This window comes from Erpetoichthys calabaricus, chromosome 14, assembly GCF_900747795.2.
Source record: "Erpetoichthys calabaricus chromosome 14, fErpCal1.3, whole genome shotgun sequence".
NCBI lineage: Eukaryota > Metazoa > Chordata > Cladistia > Polypteriformes > Polypteridae > Erpetoichthys > Erpetoichthys calabaricus.
The window spans coordinates 93,857,673-93,878,475 of NC_041407.2; the positions used below are offsets into that span (position 1 = coordinate 93,857,673).

The 20,803-nt window shown below is 43.8% G+C and overlaps 1 protein-coding gene across 1 annotated transcript in view; it reads right to left on the reverse strand.

The window, feature by feature from the left end:
- Positions 1-14,197, reverse strand: part of grb7 (growth factor receptor bound protein 7) — an 81,003-nt gene extending 66,806 nt beyond the window's left edge. The window contains exons 1-2 of the mRNA XM_028819867.2: positions 12,520-14,197; positions 10,393-10,477 (exon numbers count right to left, since the gene is read on the reverse strand). Coding sequence (XP_028675700.1) covers positions 10,393-10,477; positions 12,520-12,660 — 226 coding nt within the window. The 5' untranslated portion in view covers positions 12,661-14,197. The remainder of the gene's footprint in view (positions 1-10,392; positions 10,478-12,519) is intronic.
- Between the last annotated feature and the right edge of the window lie 6,606 nt (positions 14,198-20,803).

A 20,803-nucleotide genomic window follows, 5' to 3' on the forward strand; every position in this document is an offset into this window, starting at 1 on the left:
CTGCATCCACTAAACAGTGTCATCTCCAGACAGAAGAGCAGCTTCAGTGACAGACTGCTGTCACCACCCTGCTCCACTGACAGACCGAGAAGATCGTTCCTCCCCCAAACTATGCGACTCTTCAATTCCACCCGGGGGGTTAAACATTAACATTATTCAAAGTTATTGTCTGTTATACCTGCATTTTTATTACTCTTTAATTTAATATTGTTTTTTGTATCAGTATGCTGCTGTTGCTGGAGTATGTGAATTTCCCCTTTGGGTTAATAAAGTATCTATCTATCTATCTATCTATCTATCTATCTATCTATCTATCTATCTATCTATCTATCTATCTATCTATCTATCTATCTATCTATCTATCTATCTATCTATCTATCTATCTATCTATCTATAGTGCCTTTCATATCTATCTATCTATCTATCTATCTATCTATCTATCTATCTATCTATCTATCTATCTATCTATCTATCTATCTATCTATCTATCTATCTATCTATCTATCTATCTATCTATCTATCTATCTATCTCATAGCCAGTACATTTGTCATATCTGAAAAGTAGGAATCTGACCATTAGGTGAGGAGTCAATTCAGCCAGCTCAGTTCAGTGGAAAGAATTTAGTTTAATCTAGAAAAGTGATGAACCTGAATAGAGTTGGAACTGAGGGTCCCCAAGAAGAGAAAATCAGTGGTTGAATTTGAACTCTGATAACAATGAGAAGTCAAGCAAAATGACACCATTTATTGACTAACTAAAAAGATTACAATTTACAAGCTTTCGTGGCAGCCCAGGCTCTTATTCAGGCAAGATGGATGGGGCGCCTGAGAAGGAGACAACTGAAGAAGGGGCCTGAGTTGCCTCACAAGCTTGCATATTGTAATCTTTTTAGTTAGCCAATAAAAGGTGTCATTTTGCTTGACTTCTCATTGCATCCATAATGGCTAACACGGTGCAAAAACCTAACTCTGATAACAGAAAATAAATCATGTCTTGAGAATCTTATTCTGATATTCAGTCAATGCAATATAATATTGAAAACTGGGAACTTTAGAGGCAGGCCAGTGTGGGAAAATAGAAATTTGGTGGACTGTATGCTGAAACATTTCTGGTAAAATGTGATTCTCAAAAACAAGAAAACTATATAAGCCGTGACATTTTAATCCCTCAACACCAAAGATAAAGATTTAAGAGTAAAGAAAGTTAATCATGTTGGAAAAAGTAATGGTTCATGAGAATATCAAATCAGTCTTGGGGAAACCAAGAAACCAGAACCAGTTTAGGGAAATTAGAATCTAATTGGAAAACCTCAAGCAAGTTTTAAAACCTAGGGTTCTAATCAGGGCTGTGGAGTCGGAGTCGAGGAGTCGGAGACAATTTTGGGTACCTGGACTCGGGGTCGGAGTCGGCAAAAATGTATCAACTCCGACTACTACTAAATTTAAATTGTAATGAAGAAAAAAATACAGCAAGTTCAAATGTCCCATTTCACAAACAACAGTCATAATTAAGTACTTATCTGATGTAAGAATAAAGCCCAGTGCATAGTTGTGTTACTACTAGTGTGAAGTTCAACTGAGCTATTATACATCCTGACATTTACATATTATAATCTGGATTATGGTACATTACAAAAAGTGTTTTCATTTTATTTCAGATATATTGTGTTTAACAAGTTCATTTGAGTGTAAACAAGTGTAATGGCCTGATGTGTGTTCAGGGGTTCTTGTCTTTTGTTTAACTGGCCAAAACAGTAGAGAGTCAGCTTCCTAGCCAGTAGTTCTGAGGTTAAATGACGCATATGTTGCCTTCCTTTAATCAACATGGAAAATACATTATCATCTATAATAATAAAAGGCAAAGCCCTCACTGACTGACTCACTCACTCACTGACTGACTGACTGACTCATCACTAATTCTCCAACTTCCCGTGTAGGTGGAAGGCTGAAATTTGGCAGGCTCATTCCTTACAGCTTACTTACAAAAGTTAGGCAGGTTTCATTTCGAAATTCAAAGCGTAATGGTCATAACTGGAACATATTTTTTGTCCATACACTGTAATGGAGGAGGCGGAGTCACGTATCGCGTCATCACGCCTCCTACGTAATCACGTGAACTAAAAACAAGGAAGAGATTTACAGCACGAGTCACACGCGGGAACGAAGGTAAATGACATTAATTTTTGACTGTCTTTTAATACTGTGTAAGCATACATATTAACACATGTGCAATTAAACGTGTGCATTTACGGGGTGATTTCTCAGGCTTAAAAGCTCACCTTTTATCAAACGCGGGAAGAAAGGTAACTGACGTTGTTCACTGTCTTTTAATACTGTGTAACCATACATATTAACACATGTCCAATTAAACGTGTGCATTTACGGGGTGATTTCTCAGGCTTAAAAGCTCGCCTTTTACTAAAAAGGTAAATGCAAAACTATTTTCAATCAGTTTATTGAAACGCTCCCGTTAAGGATTGCAATAACATATTCGCGAGAGAAAAGAACGAAGTAGGGGGAAATGGAGGAAGAGCCGCAAACAGCGAACAGCAAAAAATTAATTAAACAATTGAGAACGGAGTGACTTAAGCATACAAGCATGTTCATAAGGGAAACAAAGCACGGTGTAAAACGTAAGTTTAAATTAAGTTTATAGAAACGCTCCTGCTGCGGATTGCAATAACATATTCGCGAGATAAAAGTTTAATGAGAAGACACGAGGTATAAACGAACCACACGCCGTGGCGCAACGTTAGGGGCAACAGTTTCAACCATTCTATGATCTGCTTCTCGCAACTGAAAGACGGCACATGGCGGATGTTAGCCGACTTGCTGACTGCAACGTTAGGGGCTTCAAGTATGGCGCTGACGACACATCTCAGTGCCAACACTTTGCAGACTGTACTTAAAAGACACGCCCTCCTCACTGGACAGTTAAAAACACCAATCAAACTAACGATGACATCAAGTATTACCCAATCAAAAGTAGGAAAGGAGGCATCTTCATAAAATGCGTGTGGGATGATTTGCATGAGACGCTGCTTTAAAAAAAAAATTATAAAAAAAATACGGGATAAATCCCGTCCAGTATTGATTCAAAACGGGATGCGCAATTTCATTCTCAAATGCGGCACCATTCCGTATTTTAAAGGACGGGTGGCAACCCTACAGTGCCAGGTAACCACCCATACAATCACATTGTGATTCAGACTAGGAATGCAATGAATGTAATTACCCCGATCTACATACAAGGCGAAAGTCTTGCAACATTCAAAGATGATGGTTTGGGATAAGTACACCATACAACATAAAAGAGCTTATGAAGCCTTGAACCGAAAAAAGCAAGATCTCAGAGATCGTAAAAAAAAAAAATAGGAGGTAATGTCGTTTTACTCGCTGTAGATTTTAGTCAAACATTACCAGTTATTCCACGAGGGAGACCAGCAGATCAACTCAACGCGTGTTTAAAATCCATGCTTCTCCCACGTTCGGTTATATGTCGCGTGTTCTCGGGTAGGTGCACCAAAAAATTTATACATTTAAGCATGTAATGGGCAAACAAAAAATGAGGTATACCCGAAGGCACTGCAGTAGTACTTAATGTAACTTTACATCTTAAATGTTAATGTTTTACTGTTTAATAATTTATACGCTTCTTATATGTTGTTCAAATTCTTTTATCAAAATACCACTGACAGCGCAATGCACGATAACATGGAGTGAATACACCATACGCATCCGCACACGGCTGCCCTGCTGTGCGCAGATAGGAGTTGATTCTACAATAAAATAAAATAAACATAAAAAGAGTAATACAATCATCACCCATAAAGCGGATAGTAGACGTGACGTACTATATGTGTACCACATTTGAAGTGTATAGGTGAAACGGTTTGCGAGGTACAGGTCATTTAAAATCCTGGACAGACACACAAATTGCCACGGTACCAAATTACAGAAGAACATTTTACTGTTTAATAATTTATATTTATATGAAATGTGCTTCTTATATATTACTTCATATTCTCATATGATAATGATGTTAATGTTTATATTGATTTCTGTGTTATTAAAACTGCATGTATGTGTGTATATGTATATATATATATATATATATATATATATACTAGCAAAATACCCGCGCTTCGCAGCGGAGAAGTAGTGTGTTAAAGAGGTTATGAAAAAAAAAGGAAACATTTTAAAAATAACGTAACATGATTGTCAATGAAAGCCCGTTTCAGTCAGTAAGTCTTATGTGTGTGTTTATGTATGTGTGTATATATATGTAGATGTGTATATGTAGATATGTATATATATGTATATGTATATAAATGTTTATGTGTGTGTGTATATTATATATATAATATATATATATATATATATATATATATATATATATATATATATATATATATATATATATATATATATATAAAAAAAGACAGCAACAGTTATAACAATGACAACACAATTACATTGACAATCATGTTACGTTATTTTTAAAATGTTTCCTTTTTTTTTCATAACCTCTTTAACACACTACTTCTCCGCTGCGAAGCGCGGGTATTTTGCTAGTATTAAATATAAAGGAGTCGGAGTCAGAAGTACCAGAAACTAAAGAGTCAGAGTTGGAGTCGAAGGATTTATCTACAGACTCCACAGCCCTGGTTCTAATGGTCAACAATTTTCAACATATCTCAAAATATCGAGTCCAGGAACTAAAATACCTGGTTTTATCCGAAATATAAGAATCTGAGCAATATTAAACTCAAACCTGTCTGGAAATCTAAGAAAAAGAAACCCAGTCTGAGTAGTCTGTCAAATATGAAACTGTTCCAAGTGTCAAGAAACTAGATCCATGAGAGAACAACATATATATTCGAGGAGTTGGATTGAAAAGCCATAAACTCATCCAGAGAAATGGAATCTGATAGCCTACAAATTCAATCTTGTCTGGACAATCTGAAACCGAAAACTAACAAATGCAGTCTATGTTGGACAAATTGAAATTAGAAAGTTGTTACACTCCATCTAACCTGAAAACTAAAACCCTGGGTACCAAAAAAAAAAAAGCTCTCTACAAATTTGAAGGTCTAAATTTATCAAGTCAAGAGAAAAAATAAGTTAATAACATATCACCTTGGAGAACTGAGAGCAGGACTGCCAATAAAAGTGAACCTGAGGAAAGGGCTTCCTACAGAAAACCTAATTCAGTCAGCATAGTTGAGGTGTGAGATCTAGTGAAGCCTGGGGGACTTACTGTATAGTCAATGAAGCTTTCAGCAGCTTAGCACACAATCTAGAGGGCCGGACGTGCAGTTTAAACTGACAAAGCCGAGTGGCAGTTAGCAGATAGTGAGGCAGTTGGACTATGGTCTTAATTTGCGAGAGAAGTTAGCTTGCTAAAAAATGACAAAGTATGCGGTTTGTTACCAGAATGAACCGAGCTGAAGAGTTTCTGGGATTGAATTAACATTTTACACCTCAAACTGTCTCTTCTTTGTCTCTTCTTTTACTCCAAAGGAAATGCTGATTTGTCAGGTGTGTTCCATTGCCAGTAAGATTTCAAAGAGACTTTATCTGGAATATGACCTCTTTATCTTAACACCCCCCCCCCCATACCCTGCCTTTCCTTGCCACTTAGTTACAAAGTCCCTAATAGTGCAGAGCAATTTCACCTGCATGTGCCAGGGGCCTCTTTGACTCACAGCACGCTTTTCACATGAGTTCTGGGCATTATCGTGTAATTTTGCTACAATAAACCCCATTTCCATTTTTGACTGCATGAATGTTCAATATAAGAGGGTTTAGTGGGAAATATTTTTATATTAACTGAGTGGCAGAGCTTCAAGGCATAAACTAAAAAATCAAAACCAAAAGACTACCGAGGGACAAGAGATTGCAGTATATGAACTTTTGTACAAAGGGCAAAACAAGAATGATTAAAATGAGCTTTAATCAGAAACCTGACATTTTTAACAAGATAAAGCTTTTATCTTTGTTTGGGAATGAGCCTTTTCTTAACTGTTAAGACAATGAAGGCTCTGCAAAATCTCGCCTTTAAATAGCCTGGTGTTTATTAAGGAGCTGATTAACACAGTTGGTAATGACGGCATCACGACAGGAAAGTGTCCATAACGAGTATTATTTGGTAAAGTCATTAAACCACATCAAAAGAATATCATTTCAGTTTCTAACACGCTTAATTCAGACCAGAGTCGCAGGGGGTGCTGGAGCCTATCCAGCCAGTATAGGTGCAAGGCAGGAACAAAACCTGGACAGGGTGCCAGTCCATCACAGGGTGAACACACACACCCCAAACGGCCAATTTAACGTTGCCAATCCACCCAATCTGCATTTCTTTGGACAGTGAGAGAAAACTAAAGCACCCGGAGGGAACCCATGCAAGCACTGGGAGAACAGGCAAACTCCACGCAGTGAGGACCCGAGACACAAACCCTGATCTCCATACCATGAGGCAGCAGTGCTACCCACCTCCATGCCACCCAGATCACAAGAATATCCATCCATCCATCCATTATCCAACCGGCTATATCCTAACTACAGGGTCACGGGGGTCTGCTGGAGCCAATCTCAGCCAGCACAGGGCGCAAGGCAGGAAACAAACCCCGGGCCGGGCGCCAGCCCACCGCAGGGCACACACACACCAAGCACACACTAGGGACAATTTAGGATCTCCAATGCACCTAACCTGCATGTCTTTGGACTGTGGGAGGAAACCCACGCAGACACGGGGAGAACATGCAAACTCCACGCAGGGAGGACCCAGGAAGTGAACCCTGGTCTCCTTACTGCGAGGTAGTCACAAGAATATAAAAAATATAATTAATAAATATATTTCAGAAACCAAAAGAGTAGTAAAACTTCTAAACACATCAAACGAGTTTAGAATAAATGCAGATTATAACACCATTTTGGTCTGTGTTCTCTCATTTGGCGACATGCAGAGATGAAATACAACAAAAAGGTGAAAAATCATTTAAGCCTTTCAACGTTGTGCTGTCTCCTTAAAACAACAGGCCAAAAAATTAAGCACATTGAACAGTAAATAGCTGAGGTCTGAAACCGAAAGGATTGTTTTAACCAAAATACCAAAGCTCAAAATGCTAACCAAAGTCAAAGCCAACATAAACATGAGGAGTTCTGTTTCCATGAAAGAAATGTTACTAGCTAATACATACAACACTTTTAACACAATGTACACAAACTTGGACCTTCTGCGCCACCGTCTTAAATACCAGAAGTGAAGTTCAGTGACAGAAAAGGAGACAAATAAAAGGATTTTATTCTGTAACCATAAAAAGTCAGAAATGTGAAATGTGCAATAGGAAGTGTGTCTCTTGTAAGGCCTGAATGAAAGTTATGTTGCTTGATCGATACACGGCAGGATGCCTGGTTGGCCAAAGAATGAATCCTGGTAGGAAGCTGTGACGGTACGGGTTGACTCCATGCTCCTGTTGCACCCGAGAGCCTCTCGAACCCGCCAAAGTCGATACCATAACCGAGATGAGCTGGGCAGATGAGAACGCAGACATAGCAAGGAGTAGGTGTAAAAGTGCTTTTATTAGAAACAAAACCAAACAATGCCCAAAAGTACGTTACTCAAAAAGTTCTTCATAAATAAATAATCCTTAAAAACAGTGATGATGTATGAGATAAAATCCAGAATTTAAAATAAGAATAAAGCTAACACTGCGGTGGGTTGGCACCCTGCCCGGGATTGGTTCTGGCCTTGTGCCCTGTGTTGGCTGGGATTGGCTCCAGCTGACCCCCCGTGACCCTGTGTTCGGATTCAGTGTTTTGGAAAATGGATGGATAAAGCTAACAACACAGTCATCAGGTCCTTAATGTTCTGTCAGATGATCCCAGCACAACTCCCACTTCGTCTCCCCAGCTCACCCATTACTCGCTCAGCTGCCAGAGACTTCAGCAGTCACAGTCCTTACCAACTGACCCCCGTCTTAGCTGCCTCGAGTGGCTTGGCATCGGTTGTCCTCCCGCCAATCTTCTCGCTCCCCTGGGGAGGACTCCGCCACAATCACAACCACTTCTCAACAAATATTCAGTGGGGACAATCCACCACTAGAGCAGTGATCCCTCGCAGGGGCTTACGACCATGCTGCCTCTCCCACACTCGCTGGCTGGCTGGCTCGTCCTGCCACTCCACCCAATGCTGTTCTCGCGGCTTTGTTTCTTGTTCTCTTTCTGTGTTCTCCTCTTATACCGCCTCTCTAATTAGGCACGGCTGCGATGAGCTGCTTCCCCCGCGGGATCATTGAGACACCTGACTGATCTGCCCACCTCTGCACGTGTGGAGCAAAATGCATTCACACACACCTATGCCCAGTTGGGACCTACACTTTTTGGGGCATGATTATCCATCCATCCATCCATTTTCCAACCCGCTGAATCCGAACACAGGGTCACGGGGGTCTGCTGGAGCCAATCCCAGCCAACACAGGGCACAAGGCAGGAAACAATCCCGGGCAGGGTGCCAACCCACCGCAGGACACACACAAACACACCCACACACCAAGCACACACTAGGGCCAATTTAGAATCGCCAATCCACCTAACCTGCATGTCTTTGGACTGTGGGAGGAAACCGGAGCGCCCGGAGGAAACCCACGCAGACACGGGGAGAACATGCAAACTCCACGCAGGGAGGACCCGGGAATCGAACCCAGGTCCCCAGATCTCCCAACTGCGAGGCAGCAGCGCTACCCACTGCGCCACCGTGCCGGGGCATGATTATTTATTTACAATTCGCACAGCTACAGACCATATATTACTGAAGTCCTGTGTGAGAGGCTGTAAGTCAGGTCATGGGGGTCTCTCTTTAATTCTTAATCCACTTGGTTCCTCGTGACATTGTTGTTGACCTTATGGTGCATTTGAATGAAATAATTGGCCGGTAAGGTAATGTTGTCCGGGGTGACTAGGGAGTAATACTGAATCTATGACGTTGTGAAAAATCTCACTGTTCCAGTGCGGTGCTGAGGTGTCACCCGTTGCACGGCTGCACTCAGGTCTCAATCCGGGTGGTTCATCATGTGGTGGGTGTGGCAACACTCTGTAATCAGCACACACTCCCAACCTCCTCCTCCTCCTGTGACATCACCCTTGACTAAGGTCAATTCACAGTTTATGTGACTGGTCAGAAAAGCCCTGAAATTGTGCAGGTAGAAGTCAATAAAAAAAATCATGGTGTCACTCTTAAAGATTAAAGTCAAGAAAACCATAAGGACGAAGGCTCACTCAGGATGTGGAAGAGTGACCAAATAACTCAGAAATGGGTGAAGGGAGGAGTGTATTTTACTGGGCCCTTGCCGGGCTGGGACGTCTCTTCTGTTTATGGTCCAGGGTAAGAGGCATGGACTGAACAGTACCTCCCTCGGGACGCTAGATGGCAGCCCTCCTGAGTGGCAGTGGTGCCTCAGATTCCCACAAGGCTCCATGGGAGATGGAGTTCTCTACGACCCTGTTGGGATCCGGGGGTGTCACTAGGGGGCAATGCAGTGGTTCCTGAGCCCATGTGGGCGGTTCTTCCACCACACCTGGAAGTGCAGCCGGAAATCTGTCTATCAAACACCTGGAGCACTTCCGGGTGGACTATAAAAGGAGCCAGCAGCACCACTCCGGGAGTTAGAGTTGGGAGGAAGGAGACAAAGCTGCCGGGAGGAGTGGAGGAAAGAAGAAGAAGAGGAAAGAAGAAGATTTGATTTGTGTTTATTTGAGTTTGTGCTTAGTGTGGGACTGTGTTGTGCCTGAGGGACACGGGGAAGATGTGGCCCCAGGTGAAGAAAAATAAACGTTTATTTGTTTTATCAGTGTGCCTCCCGTGTCTGTCTGTGTCGGGTCAGGTGTTGATATAACGCCTTTTGTCACACATCTTACTAGGAAAGAGTAAATATTGTGAAAGTTGTCCCAAAAACACAAACATATGTATTTGGATGTAATCTGTTTTTTTATTTTATTTACCTTATTGATGACTTACTCTGTGTGTGTGTGTTTCTAAGTGGTGATTCACTGCATGCAAACTGAAAATAAGAACTGTGCATTTTCTGCCTGCTCTATTTATTTTATGTATCAAAAGAATGCTGTGGATGCCAGTAAACCCAGCCATACTGTACGTATTGGGATATGGACTTCTCTGGCCAAAAGAGCCATCTGTGTCCTTAGCAGATCTTGGCAAGAATATCAAGACTACTACAGGTAAGGTATGCATCACTCTGGGATGAGGAATAATGTGTGGGATGAGCGAAATGTAGGCCAAGGGTGTGGGATAAGATATGCTACAGCATGGCATCTCACACGCTTTTCAATGCTCATTGTCTTTACAGCATTGGAAGTTATAAGATAACCTCCTACCTGTATCTGCTCCCTCCCTTTGGATATGTGTGTGTTGTCTTCTCCACTCTGGAAAATGACCTGCTAAGCTTTTATCCATTGTCCCCTGAAAGAACAGAGAAGAAAAAGAATTGCTGTGAGAAACAATCACATTCCTGTCACTCTGCCGAAAATGACCATCAGGCATTATAGACCATCTGCTCTGGATACTGATAATCAGGCTTTACTTTGCTGTAAGGCGTATTATTATTTGACTTATGTTGCTGATGCCTTTATCCAAGGCTGTTTACAACATCTGAGATACAATTGCTTACATTTCATTTATTTATGCAGTTGAAGTCCAGGCAGATGAAATGACTTGGTCATAGTCACGTGGTCAGTAGTGAGATTTGAACCCACAACCTCAGGGTTTGAAGTACAAAGCCTTAACCACTACATCATACTGCCTGCTTGTACTTTACTTTAAGTGGACATCAAATTTCTGCTCTGCCACCAATGACCAGCAGGCTTCTCCTTTGCTTCAGGTTTCTTTTCCATTTTCAGAGACCAACAAACTTTTGCTGAAACTGAACATCACAGATCTATTTTATCTTAGGCTAATACTAGGTTTCTACTGCTGCGGCAGTGACCAGTTGGCTTTTTTTTTTTAAGCTGGTCATTATGATTTTGTTGTATTCAGTGACCAGATCTCAGTGACCATCAGGACTCTACTCTTAGATTTAAGCTCTACCTTCGGACACAAATGGGTCGTTGGTATGTTAACCTCAGGATTCTAGTGACCAAACTATTTCAACCTTGCCACCAATTTGCACAAGAGTTTGCTCTTTTGTAAGTACCCATCAGGCGTCTTCACTACTTGCAATAACCAATTAGGGTTCTGATCTTCTAAAAGTGTCCACTGAGATTTTGCTCAATAGCAAGTTCAGGTTAGGATTATAAAATACTTTTAAGGACCATCATGTTAGTTAAATACCCCTAAATAAACCTATTGGGAGTGTAATTCTGTCCATAAGAGAAACAAACACTTCAGTGTATTCAATTTGCAAATCTGCTATATATATATTTAATTTGTGATTATTATATAGAATTCTGCTGCTTCACAGCCCCCAGCCATTCTGGCCCAGGCACTGCCTGCAAGGAGTCTGCGTGTTCCCACTGTGTCTCCAGTATCTCCCATATCCCAAAGACCTGTGTGTTAGATTAATTTAAAGACTCTACATTGTACCCTGGGCGGCGCGGTGGCACAGTGCTGCTGCCTCACGGTATGGAGACCTGGGTTCGCTTCCTGGGTCCTCCCTGCGTGGAGTTTGCATGTTCTCCCCGTGTCTGAGTGGGTTTCCTCCCGCAATTCAAAGACATGCAGGTTAGGTGCATTGGCGATCCTAAATTGTCCTTAGTGTGTGCTTGGTGTGTGTGTGTGTGCCCCGCAGTGGGCTGGCTCCCTGCCCGGGGTTTGTTCCTGCCTTGCGCCCTGTGCTGGCTGGGATTGGCTCCAGCAGACCCCCGTGACCCTGTGTTAGGGTTGGATAATGGATGGATGGATGTGAATGGATGGATGTACCACCCATGTGAATGAGGGTTGGTATTTGTGAGAGTGGGTTCTGCAGTGAGCTGGCACCTATTTGACCGAGCAGCTTACAGGGTCTAAATGACTATTAACAGAGAATTCTCACATGCAGTAAATTGCAAAGCAGTTTACAGTTTAAGATGTCTTCATGCCAGAAAGCTTCAATCTTAGAATGACCCAATCAGCCAAAAGCGGCCATCAACTCTGAATGGTCACCAGCCTTGTTGTCAATCTGCTCTATTTTAAACATTAAGATGACAATGAGGTGGTTCCCATTGTGTGTAAGTCTCAGTGATGGTGCCTCTGGTCTTATTTGAGTAGCAGTCAAGTTACCCCCTTTCATCTGTAAATACTAACAGACATCTACTGTTCATCCACGGTGACCATCAGGCTCTCATTCCTTTGACACGGTTTGAATAGCTGAGTGACCATTTCTCCATAGATTTGCTTTCTCCGATGAGCATGCTCTTATACTACTCATTTAGTAACACCAAGGTCATTGGCCTATTTCACCTTAGCACGTGACCCGACCTATTGATGCACATATTAAACTTCTTGTACCTCAGCCACACCATTTTTACCTGGCTCAACTTGACTCCTCTTGTCCGTTTGCATTCTGGTTCTGCATTTTTCTCTTCTTCTGGTCGCCTTTTCCTTACACAGCTACAGCACAGGACCAAATTTAACGCCCGACCCCAGGCCATTGTTCGGTTTTCCTTCATTTCTCTTCTTCTTTCCTTTTTTCTACACGCTGTTGTCCTTCAGTGGACCACTGTAGCTGCCCACTTTTCTGTGATTATCAGCTAGTATCCACTGTGTCTACCCCAACTATACCCTCATGCTGTCACTATACTACACAGTATAATGTAATACGGATTTTCTAATTACACTCAGTAAGTCTGAACTCTGTGACATTGAGCCTGCCCTATTTTAGTTTGGCCAGTATGACCCGTGTCACAATGACCATTAGTATCAGCCATTCAATCCTAACCACTCAAACATAAGAGACTCTACACCCTTCTATACTTTCATGTTTCTATCTTTAATACAAGCCAGTGAGGGTCTACAGACATTAGTCCAACCCACTTCACCTACCAAGAACTATTCCAGCCTATTTGTGAACCTAACAGGCACTTATCTCTGGTTTTACCAAGGTTGTCTATTCTACTTCAAAACACACCGACACTCACTGGTCCCACCCTATGTGGGCCGAATCTTTTCTGACCACTTCCACTCCAACCAGACAAACTTTACCCTGCTTACTCTGCACAGATTCATGAAGCCTGTCCAGAAGCCTGCTCAGGCTCAACAGTCCCTACTGCCAAACATTCTGGTCCAGTAATAAGTAAAAAAAATCCAATCTGTGCTGAAGTTGCTATTTGTTTGACTGAGAATCATTAATTTAGTTGATATCACCACTAGTCTTAAGTACTGTGGTCCAAAAGTCCCTTGTCTCCCAAACACCAACTTCAGTCTACACCCTTTGCTGAGAGACAGGCCCTAACCCCTCCTACTCTGAATTGATAGTCACTAATCCCGTCTAGTCTGATTAATCCTGCTCTCATTGGCCACTAGTGACACCACATTTGCGCTGACCACACCCACTTTGATCACTAGCTGTGTGTACTCTGGAGTTAAAGCTCTTAATGCAATCCAGTGTGTCCTGATGTTGTGACCACTCTGGCACAACGATTAATATTTCAATCCTCTATACCCTAATAGGCTGTCACTTCTTTTGTATTTTATTTAGTTCTGAGTTACGATTATTCCAGTTATATGCCAGCTCAACAAGATTCTGTCTCATGGCTATACACCCCACCTCTCTACCTTGCTGGCTATACCCTGAGCTTTGCTAGCAAGTCACCTGTGCTTCCTGCCAGATCCCGATGCTAAACCACAAAGTCTTCTCCTCTTTTGAGGCTGAGTTACTAAATCTACCGCCAGTCCTGATGCTGAGTCACCAGCTCTTTTTGCTGTGTCCTGAGTCGACAGTCTCACTGGCACTGATTTCAAGAGTCCCAAATGGTTGCCTTTAGCCTTGCCTCTATACCTTTCTTGCATGCACTCTAAGCTTGCAGTCCATAAAGCCTACACCACCCTTGGCTCCCAGCTCACCGCTGCACAGAGTAGGCCCTTCTGCCTCTTTTCCTTCTTGCGGCCACCTGACCAAGTTCCCCAGTTTAACTTCCTCCAGCTCACTGCCGTGTCGGCCTGATACAGCTCCAGGAGCGATGTCGCAGCCCCCTAAGCGCGTGACTCTGCTAGATGTTTGGAACAGGACTCTCTGTCCTGGCTGTTGCCTCTGGCTATACTCCAGGAAACAGACAGGCTGGGCCACCTGCCCCCCGGCAGCCAGTTGAGGAGACTTCTGTCGAGTGGGGGATGATGAAATGACGACCCGTCTGTGCTTTTGCAAAAGCAGACTGCAGCCTCCCAGCTTTGTACTATTAATATCCACCATGTCACGCCTTGCAGGGAGCAACAGGAGACTTGGTACAGCCGGCACTTCTTGGATCTTGCCCGGCACCCCTCCAAGAAACATCAGTTATTAGGGGGCACATGCCATTGCTCTACTGTGGATCAGTTGGATTCTTTATTGTTCTGACTAATTCAAAGGGTGGAGATAAAATTAGCAGTACTGGTCTTATCACTCTCGAGAAGCGAAAGAGATGAGCCCAGTATGAAATGCTCATCTTTGTACTTTCCCCAGATATTTGTACAGTAGTTATGAGGTCTGCCATGATGGATCTTCAGTGGAGCTACCAGGTTCAGGGATGGAAGAAAAGGAAACAGAGTTTCTTCCCAACCACAAATAAAAAGCGCCCAAAAGTAAGAGCAGATGTCTCCTCTTCTCCTTCTTTCTTGTCATAAATGAACGCAGAAATTGCTTCTCTTTGTTCTTAAAAATGTGTAGAGTTTCTGTTTCCTCAATTCTTTTACCAATTAGTGATTTGGTTAGTGATATGCATTGGGTAGATGTTCATTTACCTAGGATCAGTTCTTCCACAGAATCCCAAAAGATTTGACTTATCCAATTAATAGCCTCAGAAAAATGAGGAGACTAGCATTCCTGGGCCTAGACTTTTCTTCATTCCAAACTCCTCAGACTCAATTTATTACCCCTTTGTTCTGATATTAAGCACTACAAGCCTTTTTTTTCATTATCAGGTTGATTTAGTAGTCCTGTATCTTTTTGAGTACGATATGACCTGGTAGCATACCTTCTGTCTGGACAAGAGCAGAGAGTCCTGCAATTAAACTGCACAGATAAGGACATTTCTCCTCAGGACTGCTCATTGCAGGCAGAGAATTGCTTACTATGATGCGCTTCTGTCGAGGTGATTGGTGGATAGATGCTGAAAAGGCACAGCAACTTCTAGAGGTCAAGCTGACTATGCCATATTCACTTACCGGTACGTGAGCACGAGAAACAGAGATGCACAAAAGTCGCCCTTGTAAATGTTGGTGCATTGCCTTAAGACCAAACTAATTATGTTAGCACTGACACCGATCCTTTCTTTTATTCTTAGAGTGCCTCTATCCCATAGTGTAATGTTCTTTCTGTTATGGCGGTTAGGCCCATACACCTTCATTTGGGGACATCTTGAAGCTATAGCAAGCTGGGCCAATTTATGCTAAAGGAACTGTCTAGTTAAGTAATCTCTAACTGTGGAAAGAGGCAGATCAGGAACAGCTTGATGAATGGAAAGAACTTCTCTGATTTGGTAAAAATTCCTTGTGTTTTTGTGACTGAGAGTACAGTAATCCCTCCTCCATCGCGGGGGTTGCGTTCCAGAGCCACCCGCGAAATAAGAAAATCCGCGAAGTAGAAACCATATGTTTATATGGTTATTTTTATATTGTCATGCTTGGGTCACAGATTTGCGCAGAAACACAGGAGGTTATAGAGAGACAGGAACGTTATTCAAACACTGCAAACAAACATTTGTCTCTTTTTCAAAAGTTTAAACTGCTCCATGACAAGACAGAGATAACAGTTCTGTCTCACAATTAAAAGAATGCAAACATATCTTCCTCTTCAAAGGAGTGCGTGTCAGGAGCACAGGCTGTCAGAAACAGAGAGCAAAGCAAACAAATCAATAGGGCTGTTTGGCTTTTAAGTATGCGAAGCACCGCGGCACAAAGCTGTTGAAGGCGGCAGCTCACACCCCCTCCGTCAGGAGCAGAGAGAGAGAGAGAGAGAGAGAGATAGAGAGAGAGAGAAAAACAAACAGTCAAAAATCAATACGTGCCCTTCGAGCTTTTAAGTATGCGAAGCACCGTGCAGCATGTCGCTTCAGGAAGCAGCTGCACAGAAGATAGCAACGTGAAGATAATCTTTCAGCATTTTTAGACGAGCGTCCGTATCGTCTAGGTGTGCGAACAGCCCCCCTGCTCACACCCCCTACGTCAGGATCAGAGAAAGTCAGCGCAAGAGACACAGAGAAAAGTAAGTTGGGTAGCTTCTCAGCCATCTGCCAATAGCGTCCCTTGTATGAAATCAACTGGGCAAACCAACTGAGGAAGCATGTACCAGAAATTAAAAGACCCATTGTCCTCAGAAATCCGCGAACCAGCAAAAAATCTGCGATATATATTTAAATATGCTTACATATAAAATCCGTGATAGAGTGAAGCCACGAAAGGCGAAGCGCGATATAGCGAGGGATCACTGTATGCCTACAATGTATATGTTTTTGTTGCATCATTTCTAGAGATTTGTAGTGTGGAAGGTGACCCAGACACAGACAGGCGGACACGTTAAACTCACCCAACACACGTTTATTATTGCAGTCCATATTTACAGTTGTGCACACAAACCCCCAAACTCCACCAAAGTCCAGGCCACAACACAAAAGCCTTACTCTTCAGGCCGCCTCCTCGCCTCTCCTCCAAGACCTTGTCTACTCATCCTCCCGACTCCAGCCAATGAACGGAGGGAGGCGGCCCCTTTTATCATCACCCGGATGTGCTTCAGGTGCTTCCCAGCAATCTTCCACCGGCACTCCCAAGTGTGGCGGAAGTGCCGGCTGCATACCCGGAAGCACTCCGGGTGTCCCCGCTTCTCTTCCCCCTAGCACTTCCGGGTGTGGCGGAAGTGCTGAGGTCCAGGGCTGCAAAGGCATTGGGGTGCCCCCTGGCGGTGACCACGGGCCCCTACAGGGTTGAGCTTCAAAGCTCTGTACCCGTGGTCCCCATAGGTACCAGGACGGTCACCCTCACGTGGTCTGGGGAAGGCGTAAGCCCTCTTCTGGTCCTCTGGGGCGTCGCAGCCGGGTCACCCCCCCCAGCCACCTGCGACAGTAGTTTTAACTGCATTCTGTAGTCCTAGATAGCAGTTGCCTTCCTGATTGGGTGAAAGGCAGAAAAAACAGAAAATGTGTTGGGAAAAATATTGAGGAGAATACAAGCAAGAACTTTTCACCCTCTTACATGCCTGAAATGCAAAGTTGATCTTCACTCCAGTGTTTCTGACTGATTTGAGAAAGCAATCAAACAACGCCCATACAAAGGTGATACCCCCCACCCAACCATCCACCTCAGGAGACCACTCCTTGTGACACACTTATATCCAAGTAATGGGGTGGGCTATGTATGCTTGTCCATTTATGAAGTAAAGAAGTCAACTGCAATAAAAATGTTTTTTCCTTCCAGGAATTATCTCCTATAGAAGTAGCCTGGCTTGCTTACAGTCCTGCTGATAACATCGGCCAATCAGGCCAGACCTTCCAGCTCTTAAAGACAACTTTGATTGGCTGCACTAATCATATTGTCTAGGAATGTACAACAGGGGACAAAGTTTACTGTGGTAATAAAATGGCATATTACAGCACTCTTAGAATATCAGTCTCTTAGAGGTAAGGCCCAGAGGGAGTTCATAATAGCGGGCTGTACAGCACCACATGGAGTGAAGCCAGAAAAGTCACAGAAAGGAAATGGGAGATGGTCTGTGATCACAAATGAGGGACTTCATGAATGAGACCCAATTAGGGTGCAAAGGCTATGACCAATTTTTAAGAATCTGAGTAAAAGATTTGGAAAGGAAGCAACATAGACTTGTGAGCTAGGGCTGAGGTAAAAAGGAGGTGGGGGAACTGAAGAGACAGAGGTGCCGTCTGAAGCTTTAGCCACCTTTTATTCTGAAAATGACAGCTGCAGTTTTGCCTTTGATTTGGCGTGTTGTGACCATTGCCATTTTGGTAGTCATGACTGAAGCTCAGTGGTGGAATCTTTTTAACACTGAGCCACGCACTGCTGCACCTCCATCTACAGTGAGGACCACCACAAGCAGCCAGCTACTGGATCAGACCACATCCAAGGAGATCCTAGGGGGGCACATCACTTCTGAGGAAAGTGTTTTGGAGCAGACCACTTTACATAGAAGTCTAGGATTGAGTACTGACTTCAAAGATAATTTAAAAATGGACACCACCTCTGATGATGCTCTCTTCAAGCAGACAGCCTCTAATGACATGCTCACAGTGCAATCCACATTCATTGGTGACAGTCTCCTGGAGCACTCAACAACTTATGATATTCTTGAAGCACAGACCACCTTTGATGACAGCGACCTTGAACAGACCACTTCTGGTGACAGCCTGGAAGTGGAGACCACTTCTGAGGGGACTGTGCAAGAGCAGAGCTCTCCAGCTGAGTTTGAGTTAGGGCAGACCCTTTCTGAGGACACTGTTACTGTGCGGACTACGTCTGATGACTTTGAATTAGAGCAGACCCCTTTTGAAGATACTCTTTTTGAGCAGATCACCTCTGATCCCGCTGAAATGGAGCAGACTATTTCAGGTGACACTGAACTAGAAGACATTTCTCAGGAGACTGTCCATGTACACACCACCATTGAAGGTACTCATTCAGAGAAAAGCATCTCTGAAAACTCCTTAAGCCTTAATATTCAGACTTCATCTGATCACAGTGAAATGGGGCAGACCACTGTTGAAGTCAGTCATTTAGAGAACAGGATCACTGAGAACCCAGACATAAGCATACATAAAACATCAGATCACACTGAAATAGCGAGGACCATTCCTCAGGACATTGTAGTACTGCCCACCATCTTAGAGCAGAGCACTTATGGTAGAAGTGTGCTGGAACAGACCACCTCTTCTGATGGTGTTCACAAGAAGGCAACTTCAAATGGCAATTCTATGGAGCAGACTGCTTTTGGTATCTCCTTAGAAGCTCTGACAGCTGATGTCAGCCCACAGAGTAAGCAAATGGGTAAGAAAAGCACAAATCGCACACCCCCGGGCTGGACAGCCGCCAAAGAATGTGTCACAGAATCAGGTGAGCTACCTCGGCGTACATTTTCTTACAGCACTAAATACTATATTGAAGTGTTGCTCCAACAGAACCTGTGCAATACCTGTAGAAACTCATGACACTAGAAAGTGAGTCCGAGCTAATACGCCAGATTTCCATGTCAACATGATTTTTAGTTGCTTGCTTACTGAGAAGAGATGGCATCACTACTTAAAGAATGTTAAAATATTTTGGAGGAGGTTAAGCTACTTGACACCAGCACTCAATTGACGACTATATAGGCATTTGAGGTATGGGGGCCGGGGGGGGGGGGGGGTGGGGGGGTTATTGGTTTGTGGTCCTAGCACTTGGTGTCAGTATTTTGAGTCCTAATGTTTCTTGGAAATGAGTCTGTCTGTGCTGTTTACTTTGTCTTGTAAAGTAATTAGAGCCACACCAATTTATGTATGAAAATCCATCCATCCATCCATCCATTGTCTCCCGCTTATCCGAGGTCGGGTCGCGGGGGCAGCAGCTTGAGCAGAGATGCCCAGACTTCCCTGTCCCCGGCCACTTCTTCTAGCTCTTCCGGGAAAATCCCAAGGCGTTCCCAGGCCAGTCGAGAGACATAGTCCCTCCAGCGTGTCCTGGGTCTTCCCCGGGGCCTCCTCCTGGTTGGATGTGCCCGGAACACCTCACCAGGGAGGCGTCCAGGAGGCATCCTGATCAGATGCCCGAGCCACCTCATCTGACTCCTCTCGATGCGGAGGAGCAGCGGCTCTACTCTGAGCCCCTCCCGGATGACTGAGCTTCTCACCCTATCTTTAAGGGAGAGCCCAGACACCCTGTGGAGGAAACTCATTTCAGCCGCTTGTATTCGCGATCTCGTTCTTTCGGTCACTACCCATAGCTCATGACCATAGGTGAGGGTAGGAACATAGATCGACTGGTAAATTGAGAGCTTCGCCTTGCGGCTCAGCTCCTTTTTCACCACGACAGACCGATGCAATGCCCGCATTACTGCGGATGCCGCACTGATCCGCCTGTCGATCTCACGCTCCATTCTTCCCTCACTCGTGAACAAGACCCCGAGATACTTGAACTCCTCCATTTGGGGCAGGATCTCGCTACCAACCCTGAGAGGGCACTCCACCCTTTTCCGGCTGAGGACCATGGTCTCGGATTTGGAGGTGCTGATTCTCATCCCAGCCGCTTCACACTCGGCTGCGAACCGATCCAGAGAGAGCTGAAGATCACGGCCTGATGAAGCAAACAGGACAACATCATCTGCAAAAAGCAGTGACCCAATCCTGAGCCCACCAAACTGGACCCCCTCAACACCCTGGCTGCGCCTAGAAATTCTGTCCATAAAAGATATGAACAGAATCGGTGACAAAGGGCAGCCCTGGCGGAGTCCAACTCTCACTGGAAACGGGTTCGACTTACTGCCGGCAATGCGGACCAAGCTCTGGCACCGATCGTACAGGGACCGAACAGCCCTTATCAGGGGGGCCGGTACCCCATACTCTCGGAGTACCCCCCACAGGATTCCCCGAGGGACACGGTCGAATGCATGAATGTATGAAAATGTGCTATATAAATAAATAT